The sequence below is a fragment of the Dermochelys coriacea genome, chromosome 2 (genome assembly GCF_009764565.3).
Source record: "Dermochelys coriacea isolate rDerCor1 chromosome 2, rDerCor1.pri.v4, whole genome shotgun sequence".
Taxonomy (NCBI): domain Eukaryota; kingdom Metazoa; phylum Chordata; order Testudines; family Dermochelyidae; genus Dermochelys; species Dermochelys coriacea.
The window spans coordinates 84622619-84637027 of record NC_050069.1 but is presented as its reverse complement, the minus strand read 5'-3'; the positions used below and the strand labels follow the sequence as shown (position 1 = coordinate 84637027).

Genomic DNA, 14409 nt, shown 5'->3' with positions numbered 1-14409 from the left:
AGTCCGCAATGAAAACCTACCCATTATTGGTCAGAATGAGTCTGGTAACTGGTCTCCTTCAGAATCTCAACAGGTATATATCAGCATAGCTCCACTGACAGCAGTGGAGCTATGTTCATTTATACCATCCCTTAACTGTAGTTCTGAAGTGTTCAAAACTCATATTTACTCTTTGCACTGTATTAAAATTCATATGGATAAAATATCCTTATAGGATAATGGAACTTTAATGGAATCAAAAGTATTTGAGTTACCTTAAGATGGTATGAACAGGTAAAAAGATACAGAGGTAATAAATAGAGTTTCATGCCTTCTTCCACAGTGGTACAGTTGATAGTTAGTAAATATTTAATAATAGCTCACACATTGTAGAGTCGAAGTCAAGATTTTCTGAGAGTAAAAAATATTTGTCTGGGTATGTCATTCAAAATACTTCTGCCCCCGCATATATACAGCACACAGTAAACAATTACCAATGTCTACATACCAGCACATAAATTGTAATTTGCACGTCTAGACTTTATTTGGTTGCAACATACCCCAGATATACAAATCAATGTAAATTTACACTTCATTAGATCTTTTTCTTCTTCTCCAAGTAAAACCAGAATAAAAAGAAATGTAGAATTTTACTGCAGGCACATATTAACATTTTTATAGTGGTTAAGTATTCTATGAAGCCTATCCGTTGCTTCACAATCATACCCTATTTTACAAGTAACTCTCTACCTTTAACATTATGTTATGCATCTTTTTCAGGCCTTCAATACACTTGTACTCTGAGTGAGGTATGACATTGTTCTTGCAATGAGGTATGATTCAGCAGCAGGGTTCTAACTCTCAAGTACAAAAATTCAGTCCTACACAATGGAATTGGGAAACCAACAAGAAAAATAACCCAGGTCTCCAGATTTATCTGACGCCCATAGGCCCCAAAGAGGGAGGAAATGCCTGTCCTGTCTATCAAATCTTTTATCAAGTACCTTTTATAATGTGCATTTCTGAAGCAAGATCATTTAAATTTGATCAGTTTACTTTACTTTGTGACGGTGGGGGTTGAGTGGGAAAAGAGGGGTAGGTTTGGATTTGTTTGTGCATACGTGCATGAAAGCTCTAACTAAATAAACCCCTTATTTAAAAAAAGTTTCAAATGTATTTTTCTAATTTAGGCCAATTATAGACATGGATAAATCTATTTCAAGGAGAACTGAATGATGGTGTCTTGTTTTTGATCTTTTTTCCTTTTCCCAATTTTCTTCCAACTGCTCCCTTAGTTTTACCTCATTCTCAGTTTCAATACCATCTCCTCTTTACTTTTGAAGCATTATCTTACTTCTCATCTGTTAATCATGTATCACTAGTTAAAAACACATTCTTTTTGTGAAATTCCCAGTGCTAAGCTTCCACACCAACTTCTTACCACCACCTTCTAAATTTTCTCATGGCTTGTATCTAGGGGGTTGAATTAGAGTGTAAACTACTTGGAGTAGGGATGCTGTGTTGTTAATTATTGTATAGCACTTCAAAATAAAAAAGGCAGAGGTATGTAAGATTAATAAGAGTCCAGTCCACCCACTGAGTTGCCATAACCTCATCTGTAGCTCTTTAAGGCAGGGACTAGCTTTTTCTGAATGTTTGTATAGTGGCTAGCACAATGGGCTCCTGATCCTTGATTCGTGACCCTAGATGCTACTGCAACACATACACACTAATAATAAAGTTTAGCAGAATTTTACTATTAGTCATGCTACAATTATAACTGAAAACATAGTTAATACTTAGTTGTTAAAAAACAAAAAAAATATTTAAGTAACTATTAGGTTACCAAAAACAATTCTTGAAATCTATTTACCACTGTTACAACTCAGATTTCTTCAGATGAAAATCAAGTACGTTTTACTATGATATTTACTTGTTCATGTAGCAGACCAAGTCTTCAGTCCCATAAACACTGTTACAAATATACACTGTACCAACTTCTTGCATCAAATTAAACAGATGCAACCATTTTTAAACTAAGAGAAACTGAAATCATATTTTGACATACTCGTCATACTTCATAGCAAATTTTTAGGCGCTCAAAGAAATGTGCACTTTAGTCAGGCAAAAACACCATACCAGTCATTTTCAAAAGGGTCCTTCCATAAATTACTTTTATTTCTCATTGAATGAGCACAGAGTCATTACCATAACAGATATGTTTATTATTACATATCCATCAGTGCGGCTTTCAATACCACTTGAAACATGCAAATCGTCCCGAGGACGAATCAGTTTTCCAGTGCTTCTTATTTAATACACAACTGCAAAGCCATTATAAATTACTGAGGAGGTATTTGGTTAAAAAAAATAAAATAAAACCATACTGTCCATACCATGAATGTATCCCTGCTACAAAGCAAGAGTTTAACAACATTTATACTTTAATTCCTGACATATCTGGAGTTTTTAAAGTTTCATGGGTGTATCGTTTGTTGTTGTTTCTCTGTTACATGCTTTTTGCATTTTCTGGAAATCTCTTGTCTTATGAATAAGAATTCTTTCTTTGTAACAGAAGTTTTCATTCAAAGATTGTATTCAATTTAGGAAATGCATCTAGCATCTACAATACTTTAAACCAATTAAAGTTCAGTAACAACTACTGATGCAGAATAGGTTTTTGAGATTTCTACACTTATTGACATGGCAATAATACAATTATCTCAAAATAAGGCACTAAAAGGGCAATGCAACACCCATTAAAAGTGTTCTAAGAATAATTTATATTTCAAACAGTGCATACATTTCTTAAATGTCTATTAACTTAATGTACGTTATCACTTAAAACGGTAAGGCAATATGTTAAACAATGACAGAAATCATGTACCCCCGAAATATGCTTCCAGACTTGGTTCTTTTGTAGTTAGTTTCTAATGCCTCTAATTGTAAAATAATTCAGTATGGCTTGGCAAAAATGCATAGATTAAATGCTTGTTGTCCCCATCCCTTTACACACTTTCTGAATCAGTATTTGTAAAGCATAATGCAAAGTATTTAACACTTTGATCCACTCTATTATGGGTGATTAGCATTAACGCTGTTAAGAGCTCTGCAGTGAAGGCACTGAAGTTCGAGTATACGGCTTCATTTTTAAGCTAGTTCTGCAGTGTTCAAGAGCACAACTCAGTCTTCAAAGAAATTTCAGTTCTTCTCATTTTGAGATATCTTCCTTCTCTGCTCAGGTTTGTGTACTGATTTTGATATAAATATCCTCTCCAAAGGGAAAGCAGTCCTTTTCTCTCATTCATATGAGGAAAGTTGACTGCATTTCATCATGATTGACAGGCATTATCTTATAAATCCAAAAAGGCAGCACCTTTTTCATAAACCTAGCTAAGCGTTATTTGCTTTAACTTGCATTACATAGTAATAATTAATCTAATCTACCATTAGGCAAACCCGCAATAAAACACCCTCAGTGTGCTTTTTGTGCCAAAGCAAGGAGGAGAGAGTAACAGCAATCTTAACCCTGAAGCCTGTGATAGTTGTGTTGAAAGGAACAACAGCCTGTCTGCACTGCTCTGTGTGGTTAAAGCAGCCCAGTTTCTCAGACTGCATCCCATGAGATTCCATAAAGTATTGTACATGTGGTTAGCTGGAAAAAAAAAAATATTGCAATTAATGAAGAAATCACAGGGACACTTTTAGTTCATATTAACCAAGAGATTAAATGAAAAAATGTGTTTTACATAGCAACATTTTATAACTTTTTTTTTCAATTTATAACAGCATAACACTAAAGGCACACTTGCATAACTGTAAATTTAAATAACACAAAGCTCACATAAAATTCAAAGTAAATATATTTTCTGATCTATTCAATGAAAATTCATTCCCAGTATCATTTTATATGAGAACAATGACAGGTTTCAGAGTAGCAGCTGTGTTAGTCTGTATCTGCAAAAAGAAAAGAAGGACTTGTGGCACCTTAGAGACTAACAAATTTATTTTGAGCATAAGCTTTCATGAGCTACATCTCACTTCATCGGATGCATGTAGTGGAAAATACAGCGGGGAGATTTATATACACAGAGAACATGAAACAATGGGTGTTACCAGACACACTGTAACGAGAGTGATCAGGTAAGGTGAGCTATTCCCAGCAGGAGAGCGGGGCGGGGGGGGGGGAACCTTTTGCAGCGATAATCAAGATGGGCCATTTCCAGCAGTTGACAAGAACATCTGAGGAACAGCAAGGGGAAATAGTTTTACTTTGTGTAATGACCCATCCACTCCCAGTCTTTATTCAAGCCTAAGTTAATTGTATCCAGTTTGCAAATTAATTCCAATTCAGCAGTCTCTCATTGGAGTCTGTTTTTGAAGTTTTTTTGTTGAAGAATTGCCACTTTTAATTTTTGACATATGAGACTGTCCCGTTTGGCCAATGTACATGGCAGAGGGGCATTGCTGGCACATGATGGCATATATCACGTTGGTAGATGTGCAGGTGAACGAGTTGGGGGCTGAAGGTGATGGCTAGTGGCGTTCTGTTATTTTCTTTGTTGGGCCTGTCCTGTAGGAGGTGACTTCTGGGTACTCTTCTAGCTCTGTCAATCTGTTTCTTCACTTCAGCAGGTGGGTATTGTAGTTGTAAGAATGCTTGATAGAGATCTTGTAGGTGTTTGTCTCTGTCTGAGGGGTTGGAGCAAATGCAGTTGTATCATAGAGCTTGGCTGTAGACAACGGACCATGTGGTGTGGTCTGGATGAAAGCTGGAGGCATGTAGGTAATCATAGCTGTCAGTAGGTTTCCGGTATAGGGTGGTGTTTATGTGACCATCGCTTATTAGCGCCACTAGCCATCACCTTCAGCCCCCAACTAAAACCTCTCCAGCACATCATCAAGGATCTACAACCTATCCTGAAGGATGATCCATCACTCTCACAGATCTTGGGAGACAGGCCAGTCCTCGCTTACAGACAGCCCTGCAACCTGAAGTAAATACTCACCAGCAACCACACACCACACAACAGAATCACTAACCCAGGAACCTATCCTTGCAACAAAGCCCGTTGCCAACTGTGTCCACATATCTATTCAGGGGACACCGTCATAGGGCCTAATCACATCAGCCACACTATCAGAGGCTCGTTCACCTGCACATTTACCTAGGTGATATATGCCATCATGTGCCAGCAATGCCCCTCTGCCATGTACATTGGCCAAACGGGACAGTCTCTATGTAAACGAATAAATGGACACAAATCAAATGTCAAAAATTAAAAGTGGCAATTCTTCAACAAAAAAACTTCAAAAACAGACTTCAACGAGAGACTGCTGAATTGGAATTAATTTGCAAACTGGATACAATTAACTTAGGCTTGGGAGTGGATGGGTCATTACACAAAGTAAAACTATTTCCCCATGTTTATTTCCCTCCCCCATGCTGTTCTTCACACATTCTTGTCAATACATAAGATTAATGTATGCAATATTGTTGCAGTCATGTTGGTCCCAGGATATTCGAGAAAGAAGCTGCAATAGGTAACAAACATAAGTTGGTCCCAATAGAAGATATTACCTCACCCATCTTGTCCTTATAAGGTTAATGACATATTAAATCAATGGGACTAAGTTATAGAAAATGAGAAACTCACAAAGCTTATATAAAGTTTTTAAGCGTAAATAACCAAAACAATGGACTATGCCTGACATAATCAAACCTATTCTGTTTCAGTGTAAATGTTAATATTGCAAATACAGTAATAAACTTACACGCACTCCTTGTAATTTTAAGCTATAATTAAATAAATATCAAAAATATTAACCACCAAAAATGGCACAACACCCCCAAAGATAAAAAGTTCTGTAAAAATTAGTATGGTAGAAGCCTAAAATATCCTTTCGGCTCTTCAGAAAGCACTGCTATTAGTAGTAAACTCAGTTAATTTTTGATTTATATTTGTAAGTGATGAATAATTAAAATGAGGAAAACTCTCTACAAGAACTTAATTATAATGAAGTGGGCATGATGCAATGGACTTTTACTCAGTTTATTGGCTCTGATTCAGGAAAGCACTTAAGCTTAACTTTAAAGCACATACCTATTCAGCAAAGAATAAATGCTTTGGAGCCTGACCCAAAGTTCATGGAAGTCAATAAAAGAACTCCAGACAGACTTACTTACAGATAGACAAAGGTACTTTGCTGAATTGCGAATCACATAATTGTAAATTAAACACCACAAACACATAAAGCTCACATAAAATTCAAAGTAAATTGCTTAATTCCCCTATGATCAGGTTCCAACATCTAAGAATGATCAGATACCAGGTAAATACTAAATGTTATATTCCAAGAGGATTACCATCTGTCTTCATCTCCTCCTCCTCAGTTCTGGGAGAATACAGAATTAATAATTATTATTATTTTTTGGTGGTCAGAGGCTGAGAGAGAGAGGCAGGAAGAAGGGACAGTAAGTCTTCAATAAGTGGCTTGCATTGTATAATTAATGACAATTAAGCAACCAATCTTTTTCTTTCTAGTATGTAAAAGTGAATTATTCAGCTGGCTTTTGTTACTAAACCTGTGTTCATTAATTGTTGAAAATACAATCCCCTTCCCACACCTATCCTCTAAAAGATGAGCCAAACCCCTATAGAGAATACTTGGTGATGTTAGGAACATAGGAATGGCTGAATCATGTCACAGCAGTAATCCATCTAATTTCCAACAATGACTGGCACCAAATGCTTCAAAGGAAGATACAAGGAAGTCCATATTAGAATAACTTGTCCATGGAGAAAAGTTCTTTCTAACCATTATCAGTTATGTGCCCGGGCATAAGATAGACATTAAGCATTTATAGCCCCTATTTTTTCCTAATATAAAACTGTGGATCTTTTTATTATCCATTTAAATATCTAACCATTATTGGAATCTTACTAAGCTCTTAGCCTTAATATCCTGTGTCAACTAGTTCCACAGGCTAACTATACTTCATGTAAAAAGGTATTCCAAAGAGATTTCCTTTTATAAGTTTTAAATGTGTTGACTTTAAATATCCTCCTATTATTTTGCATTCTTTTATCGTATCTGCTCTTATTTCACTCATCTCTAAAATAAATAGTTTCAGTCTCTTCAATCTCTTGCAATAAAGAAGCCCATGTATGCATGCCTCTAATAATTTGTGTCACCTGTCTCTGGACCACTTCTATTTTTACTAGAAATAGAGCAACACAAGCAATGCTCTTGCCCTATAAACATTATCTATCACAGGATATACACTCAATACTTACAGTATGTGACCGTTAAAATGCAGAGAATGCTGTAAGTTATGTTCTTCAAATAAAGTATATCTGTATTAATCTTGAGACACAATGAAATGAGATTGCTCAGGGCAGATTTCTTTGCTGATATTAAGTACACCTCCACCAAAAGATTCAGAGTAGGTCTGAGAAGAATATATTGCAATTAAAGGTTTAACTCCCATCATCCTGGCACATATTGTATTAGTAAAATTCAGATTCTAAATTGTGAGAGCATGCATCTGTTTCTTTACAACTGTAGTAGAGAGGCAAAAGAAGGTTTGGGCAAAAGATCTACAATGAAGTAGAAAGAGAAAGAAAAACAGATACTTTAGAAAATTAGCTTGAGGGACAATTCTGTTTTCCTTTTTTTCTAATAAAATTCCTGGTTCTGTGCTGAAACACTGACTCTTTACCAGATTTTTTATGACTGTTACATGACACAAAGGTGTCAATGGGATCAAAAGGGAAGGTTACTCACCAGTAACTGGAGTTTTCTGAAAGGATACTTTCCCCCATAGATCCACAATCTTTTGACCTATTGAAATGTAGAAATGAACATTTCAAGAAAAATTTCAGATGCACTGAGTGCTGTGTATACACTCTATATGAGCATCTAAAAAAGCGAACTGTATGCCTGTGCTGGTTAAAAAACAAGACACAAGCCAAAATCTCTTAAAAGAGAGTGAAAAGGATTCAGTGAGCTGGTTTTCCACTTCTCAGAAAATTTTTCCATTATTATTACAGAATTTGAATGAAAACTTTGTGTCTTCCCTAAATAATCTGTAAGAATGCCTGGGCAAAGTTCAGATCTTGAAATGCAAAACTCAGAAGCCTAATAGCTAGATTCAAGGATGCATGATCTAAGTGAAGAATCTGACTGTTCTTCCAATACAAGAGAATCCAACAAGGGGGCTGACAACTATAATAGAGCTGAGTAGCGTAACTGTTTGATCTAATGTGGCACTATGGCAAAAAATGAAGCTCTTGTCTTAAGTGAGCCTTGAACTAAGTAGAACCAGAAACAGAGACAGAAGATGGTTATTTTTGTTTTGTATATTTCAAATGATCAACAACACATTTTGTTATAAGATACATACATGCAGTATGTCAAATTATTCCCTTTTTCCTTAATTCATCCTTTAGAAGAAATCTGGGATATATTCCAGAGAGATATCGAACAATGCTCCTTCCTTTTTAGCGGTACCTTTCCTTATGTTTAGGTAATGCAAAAGCTCCCTTACAAATGTCTACAACTACAAATGTGACTTCTCTAGCATTCACTATATGAAGATCATTTCAAAGATGGACATACAAAAGCTTTGAAAGCAACACACCAATTTAAAATATAATCCCCAAATTCTAAGGCCAAGTGAGTAGGAAAGCAAGAATCCTGTGTGAAGATATTTTAAAAGAAGCAGAATTACAAAGTAATGTTAAGAATCAGCTGAACAATCTTAAATCAGCAGTGGGTTCTTTTTTTGATTAGGAGAATTAGAGGTCACCAGAAGTGGAATGTTCTATGGCAGATGGAAGGACACTTAAGGCCTAATCCAAATCTACTGAAGTCAATGGGAGTCTTTTCACTGGATCAGGACTTTTGGATCAGGACTTTCGTTAGAATGGGTCAAAGGCAGGGTGTCTGGGTTGTACTGGGAAAAGGGTAGTTGTTTCAGCAGTTGGAGTTCAATTTAGGACCCACCAAGTGCGACAGCCTTAATAGTTGAACCATCTAGGGCTTGTTGAGGCATGCACTTTGAACACTACTGAGTGTAGGCCGCTCTCCAGACCTCATGAAGGGGCAATGATTATCCAAGTGATACAGGTGGGATCCCATTACATTCCCAGTGGTATAAGGGAGAGCTCAAATGGTTAATTTTGCAGGCAGAAGTTAGGAGTGAGGAAGGTGTCAGACAGCTACTTGGCACTGGAAGTGAGTAACCCTGACAATTCAAGTGTTTGCTAGACCTGAGAAGAAAAACAGACACGATAATTGAGGTGTAGAACCACCACAGATCATATTCATGCTTAGAGTGTACAACAGGGATGGCAGAGATCTGGCCAATCGTATCAACCACTTTGAGTGGACTGCAAGAATAAATAGATGGAATGAGGCCACCAAGCTGGATTTTCTGGATCTGCTATTCCAACACAAAGTCAATCAGATGTTTCAAGGGCTGGCATCTGACAGGCAATGGGGATAAGCATTTACTAAGGATGACCTACATGTAGTAGTCTCTGGATCAAACCACAGATTCAAAGTATAAGCAAGCAGACTTCAATAACTGGTGACAAGAAAAGGGGAATCAGACAGTGATTTTGGCTATGCCCTCTAACATTTTGCCACTAGGCATTCCTACATTTTAAGGAACAAATGCGAGGTTCATTGTACCAGGCCAATTTGTGATCTACATATATGAAAGGGAGACTGGGATAGCTCTTTGAAAGAAGAAACCTTAAATACTGGAAGGAACAATCACTGTTGCAAAATAGGAGCTAGACACAGAGGCTGCAGAAGAAGTCGCTCAGCTCCCTAGGTAGAGGTGGCTAAGATCAAGTGCTTATGTAGAAGTGGTACACCTGGCATGATAGTGGTAAACCACAGCATGTCAGGAACTTATGAACAAGCCATGATTACAGTACAATATGCCATATAGATAGGATTCCTACTATAAGAGAAGGATGTCAAGGAATGTTTCATAATAAACAAGTAGAAAGGTACTGCTAAGTAAGCTGAGGTTCAACAGAGCGCTTCTTCCTTGACAAAGTAGGAGCTGGATAATATTGCCACACTTAGTGAGGAAACACCTGCTCCACAGAGCCCTTGCTTCACAACTTGTATATCCGTAGGGATGGAGAAATCCCACTACTATGTTGTCTTTCAATGGAAGCTCAGCAGGCTGGCACTTTAGATAAATGTCTATGCCCCATGACCTGGCAGGTGTGTTTGCTCCAAGGCAAATCTAATATGGATCCCACATCATCAATGAATCAGAACACGGGAAAAGGTAAGGCATCTTGCACTAGAAAGAAATTTAAACCAGGAGTGCTTTAAAAAAAAAAAAAAAAAAAAAAACAACCAACAGTATCTAGAGTAAAACTGCCCTAAAATTTGGAGTGTAGAAAGAACACAGCCATCTTAGCTGGCTATATGGAACTGCTGATGTCCAGCTGGGAAAGAATTCTTGAGCTCCTCCCGCAGGTGAGAGTGCCTGTGGCATTCACTCCCCAAAGAAGTTCCTTCTGGGACAGCTCAGCTGCTGTCAGAAAAGCAGAACAAAGCAATCAGAGACACAAAGCGAACTAAATGTCTTTGTTCAGGTGGTCAAATCCTAGATTGCCAAGAACATCAGTGAATTGTACTTGTATACGTTAACATATTCAACAGTGATCCTCAAGACTACCTCATCTGGGGAAATGACTTTCAACATGAGCTGCACTAATTCCAGGAATGTTGCACTAAAGCTTACAGCCACTGCAATGGCAGAAGGAGGAGGACAAGCAGAAATCCGTGGCCCGTGAGTTAAGAACAATAAGGGTTTTTAAAGTATATTGTGGGGGAAAATGTTTAACAATGGTATTGGTCCATTATTAGATGGCAGAATTTTCAATAAATATTTCTGTTCTGTATTTGGGAAAAAAAAAACAGATGATCCATTCATATCATATGAGGATGATGATAAAATACTTTCCATTCCAACTAAAGAGAAGTCAAATAGCAGCTATAAAAGCTTAACATTTTAAAATCAGCAGGTCCAGATTACTTGCATTCAAAAGCATTTTATGAGAAGCTGTCTCTACCATTAATCTGGATTTTCAACAAGTCTTGGAACACGGGGGAAGTTCCAGAGATCTGGAAGAAAACTAAAATTGTGCTAATATTTTAAAAGGGTAAAGGGTATAACATGGGTAATTATAGGCTGTCCCAGCCTGATATCAGTCTTGAGCAAAACAACAGAATGGGTGACAAGGGATTCAATAAAGAATTAAATGTGGGCAATTAATGCCAATCAACACTAGTTTATGGAAATTAAATTCTGTCAATCTAATTGGATATCTTTTTTAGATGAGATTACATATTTTATTGATAAAGGTAATAGTGTTGATGTAATATACTTAAGACTTGTGTAAGGCATTTGACTTGGTATCATACAACATTTTGATTAAGAAACTAGAATGATATGAAATCAACACGACACATTAAATGGATTAAAAATTATCTAACTGATAGGTCTCAAAATGTGAATGGGGAGTCATTGAGTGCATGTGTTTCTAGTGGGGTCCTGCAGTGACTGGTTATTGGCTCTATGATATCTAACAATTTTTTTTTTTATCCATGTCCTTGAAGAAAACATACAGCATGATCTGGATTGCTTGGTAAACTGGGTGCAAGCAAATAACGTGCATTTCTATATGGCTAAATGTAAGGTCATATATCTCAGAACACAGAACATAGGCCCTGCTTACAAGACTAGAGACACTATTTTGGAAAGCAGTGATGAGGGGGGGAGAAGACTTGGGAGTCATGGTGGATAATCAGCTGAATATGCAATGCTGTGGCAAAAATGGTTAATGCAAAACTTGGCCCCGTCTGGCTTTATAATCTATGAATAACCTAGCTGGTGAAGTCCAACAACAAATCCTAAGCCACACACTAATGTGTTGAGCTGCTTAGTTCATGTTCCAACACAGGCCATTAGAGAAGGTATTGTCAGTGGGATTATTCAAGCCACAGTTGTTATAACCAGATGCTGAGCAGTTCTTAATGTTGAATGGTGGAAAAGTTCAATGTTCTGGATTGTGAGCTAACCGAAACATGATGCAGAATCAAAATTGATCTGGCAAGCATCATCATAACACTCTGCCTTATGAAGAGTTTGTACCTCAGGGGCAAAGGAAAAGTGAGAACGTAGTATAAATGCTCCAAAGTGTCACCCCACATCAGAACACTAAAGGACCCAAGTTATTGCTGATGCAACAAAACAACTTCCCTTCCCTGAGGACCAGGAGAACCTGGACCGAAACTTGGCATCTAGAGATAAGAGGAGCATCAAACCCTTCTTGCAGTGATGCCCAGCACTGCAGCACCTCCCTTTCATGGTGCTTGAATGCCAATGGCTAGGCACTAGGTCACCTAACTTCAAGATACTATGGCTATAGTGCTACAACTCCGGCATATCTCATCTCTACAGCTCTCATTCAATGAGACACACCATCTCTGTGACAGCGGTGCACATAGGCTACTTCATGTCCCCTCGGCAGCAAGGCACATCAGACTCATGGTGCCAACACAGAGAGGTCAAAGCACTAGTGTATTAAAGTAGTTGTGCAAGGAGGTGGAGGCAGACACACCAAACTGCTTCATCACATCAGTGTGATTATTCTAAGGCAGATGCACCTCTTCATCTGAAACCAGTGAACCAGGACGTCTCTCTTGTATGGCACCAGCACTGAGGCAGAGATGACAAAGCACTGGAGTGCCTCTTCTGTGTGGTGTCAATGTGTTGAGGTAGATACGTCAATGTGCCCCTCCTGCCTGTTGCTGGGGTTTTGAGGCAGAGGTGGTATACTTAAGATGACTTCCACTACATGCTGTTGCTGAGTCTAGGCAGAGATAGTTACTCACCAGAGTTCCTCTTTTCCCTGGCGTTAATATATTTAGGCCAAGACATTGATGCCTATTCTGCTTTATGATGATGTGCCAATGTAGAAGTTTCAATTACCAGAGTGTCTCAGATACATTACGGCACGGGTGTTCTGGTGCACCTCTACTGTTTGGCACCAGTGCATCAAAGCAGTGGTCTTAGTGTGCATTTACTATAAGGCAACCTTCTGCCCCTCTGTTTCTGGGCTCAAGTGCTCTTCCACCTTAACATCCTAATAGAGTAGTCAAATACATAACAAATCTAACCCCCAAAGCAATCTTTGACCCTTAAGTGGAGGAAATTCCTTAACTCTGGCTAGGGATAGTTTTATAGACTTTAGGAATCTGGTGACAGAACGCCCATGGACCAAGCATATGCCATCCAGAAAATATTGCCAGGTACACCCCAAGTGCTATGTGGTGATGGAATGATGGAAGTAGTCTTCACAGATAAACCCCTGAAAGAGAGCAACATATAGGGATAACAGAAACATGGTGGAATAGTAGTCATGACTGGACTACAGCTATTGAAGGGTATGTACTGTTTAGGAAAGACAGAAATAAAGGTAAAGGTGGTGGAGTAGCATTATATATCAATGATGAGGTAGAATGTAAAGAAATAAGCAGCGATGGAATGGATAAGACAGAGTCAGTCTGGGCAAAAATCACATTGGGAAAGAAAACTACTAGAGCCTCCCCTGAGATAGTGCTTGGGGTGTGCTATAGACTGCCGAGATCTGATTTGGATCTGGATAGAGCCCTCTAATGTTTTTAATGAAGTAAATACTAATGGAAACTGCGTGATCATGGGAGACTTTAACTTCCCAGATATAGACTGGAGGACAAGTGCTAGTAATAATAATAGGGCTCAGATTTTCCTAGATGTGATAGCTGATGGATTCCTTCATCAAGTAGTTGCTGAACCAACTAGAGGGGATGCCATTTTAGATTTGGTTTTGGTGAGTAGCGAGGACCTCATAAAAGAAATGGTTGTAGGGGACAACCTTAGTTCAAGTGATCATGAGCTAATTCAATTCAAACTGAATGGAAGGATAAACAAAAATAAATCTGCAACTAGGATTTTTGATTTCAAAAGGACTGACTTTCAAAAATTAAGGAAATTAGTTAGGGAAGTGGATTGGACTGAAGAATTTATGGATCTAAAGGCAGAGGAGGCCTGGGATTACTTTAAGTCAAAGCTGCAGAAGCTATCAGAAGCCTGCATCCCAAGAAAGGGGAAAAAATTCATAGGCAGGAGTTGTAGACCAAGCTGGATGAGCAAGCATCTCAGAGAGGTGATTAAGGAAAAGCAGAAAGCATACAGTGGAAGATGGGAGGGATCAGCAAGGAAAGCTACTTTACTGAGGTCAGAACATGTAGGGATAAAGTGAGAAAGGCTAAAAGTCAAGTAGAGTTGGACCTTGCAAAGGGAATTAAAACCAATGGTAAAAGGTTCTATAGCCATATAAATAAGAAGAA

General features: G+C 38.0%; 1 protein-coding gene across 4 annotated transcripts in view; it reads right to left on the bottom strand.

Annotated features, from left to right (window-relative positions):
- Window positions 1–2136: 2136 nt before the first annotated feature.
- The window catches only part of ROCK1 (Rho associated coiled-coil containing protein kinase 1), a 185673-nt gene continuing 173400 nt past the window's right edge, over window positions 2137–14409 (bottom strand). For 2 of the 4 annotated variants that reach the window (XM_038388530.2, XM_043508020.1), the window contains 2 exons: window positions 7768–7824; window positions 2137–3634 (listed from right to left, as the gene is read on the bottom strand). In XM_038388530.2, coding sequence (XP_038244458.1) covers window positions 3631–3634; window positions 7768–7824 — 61 coding nt within the window. In that variant the 3' untranslated portion in view covers window positions 2137–3630. Of the gene's footprint in view, window positions 3635–7250; window positions 7433–7767; window positions 7825–14409 lie in introns of those variants that run through there. The other 2 variants (XM_043508018.1, XM_043508019.1) reach the window with 2 other exon arrangements.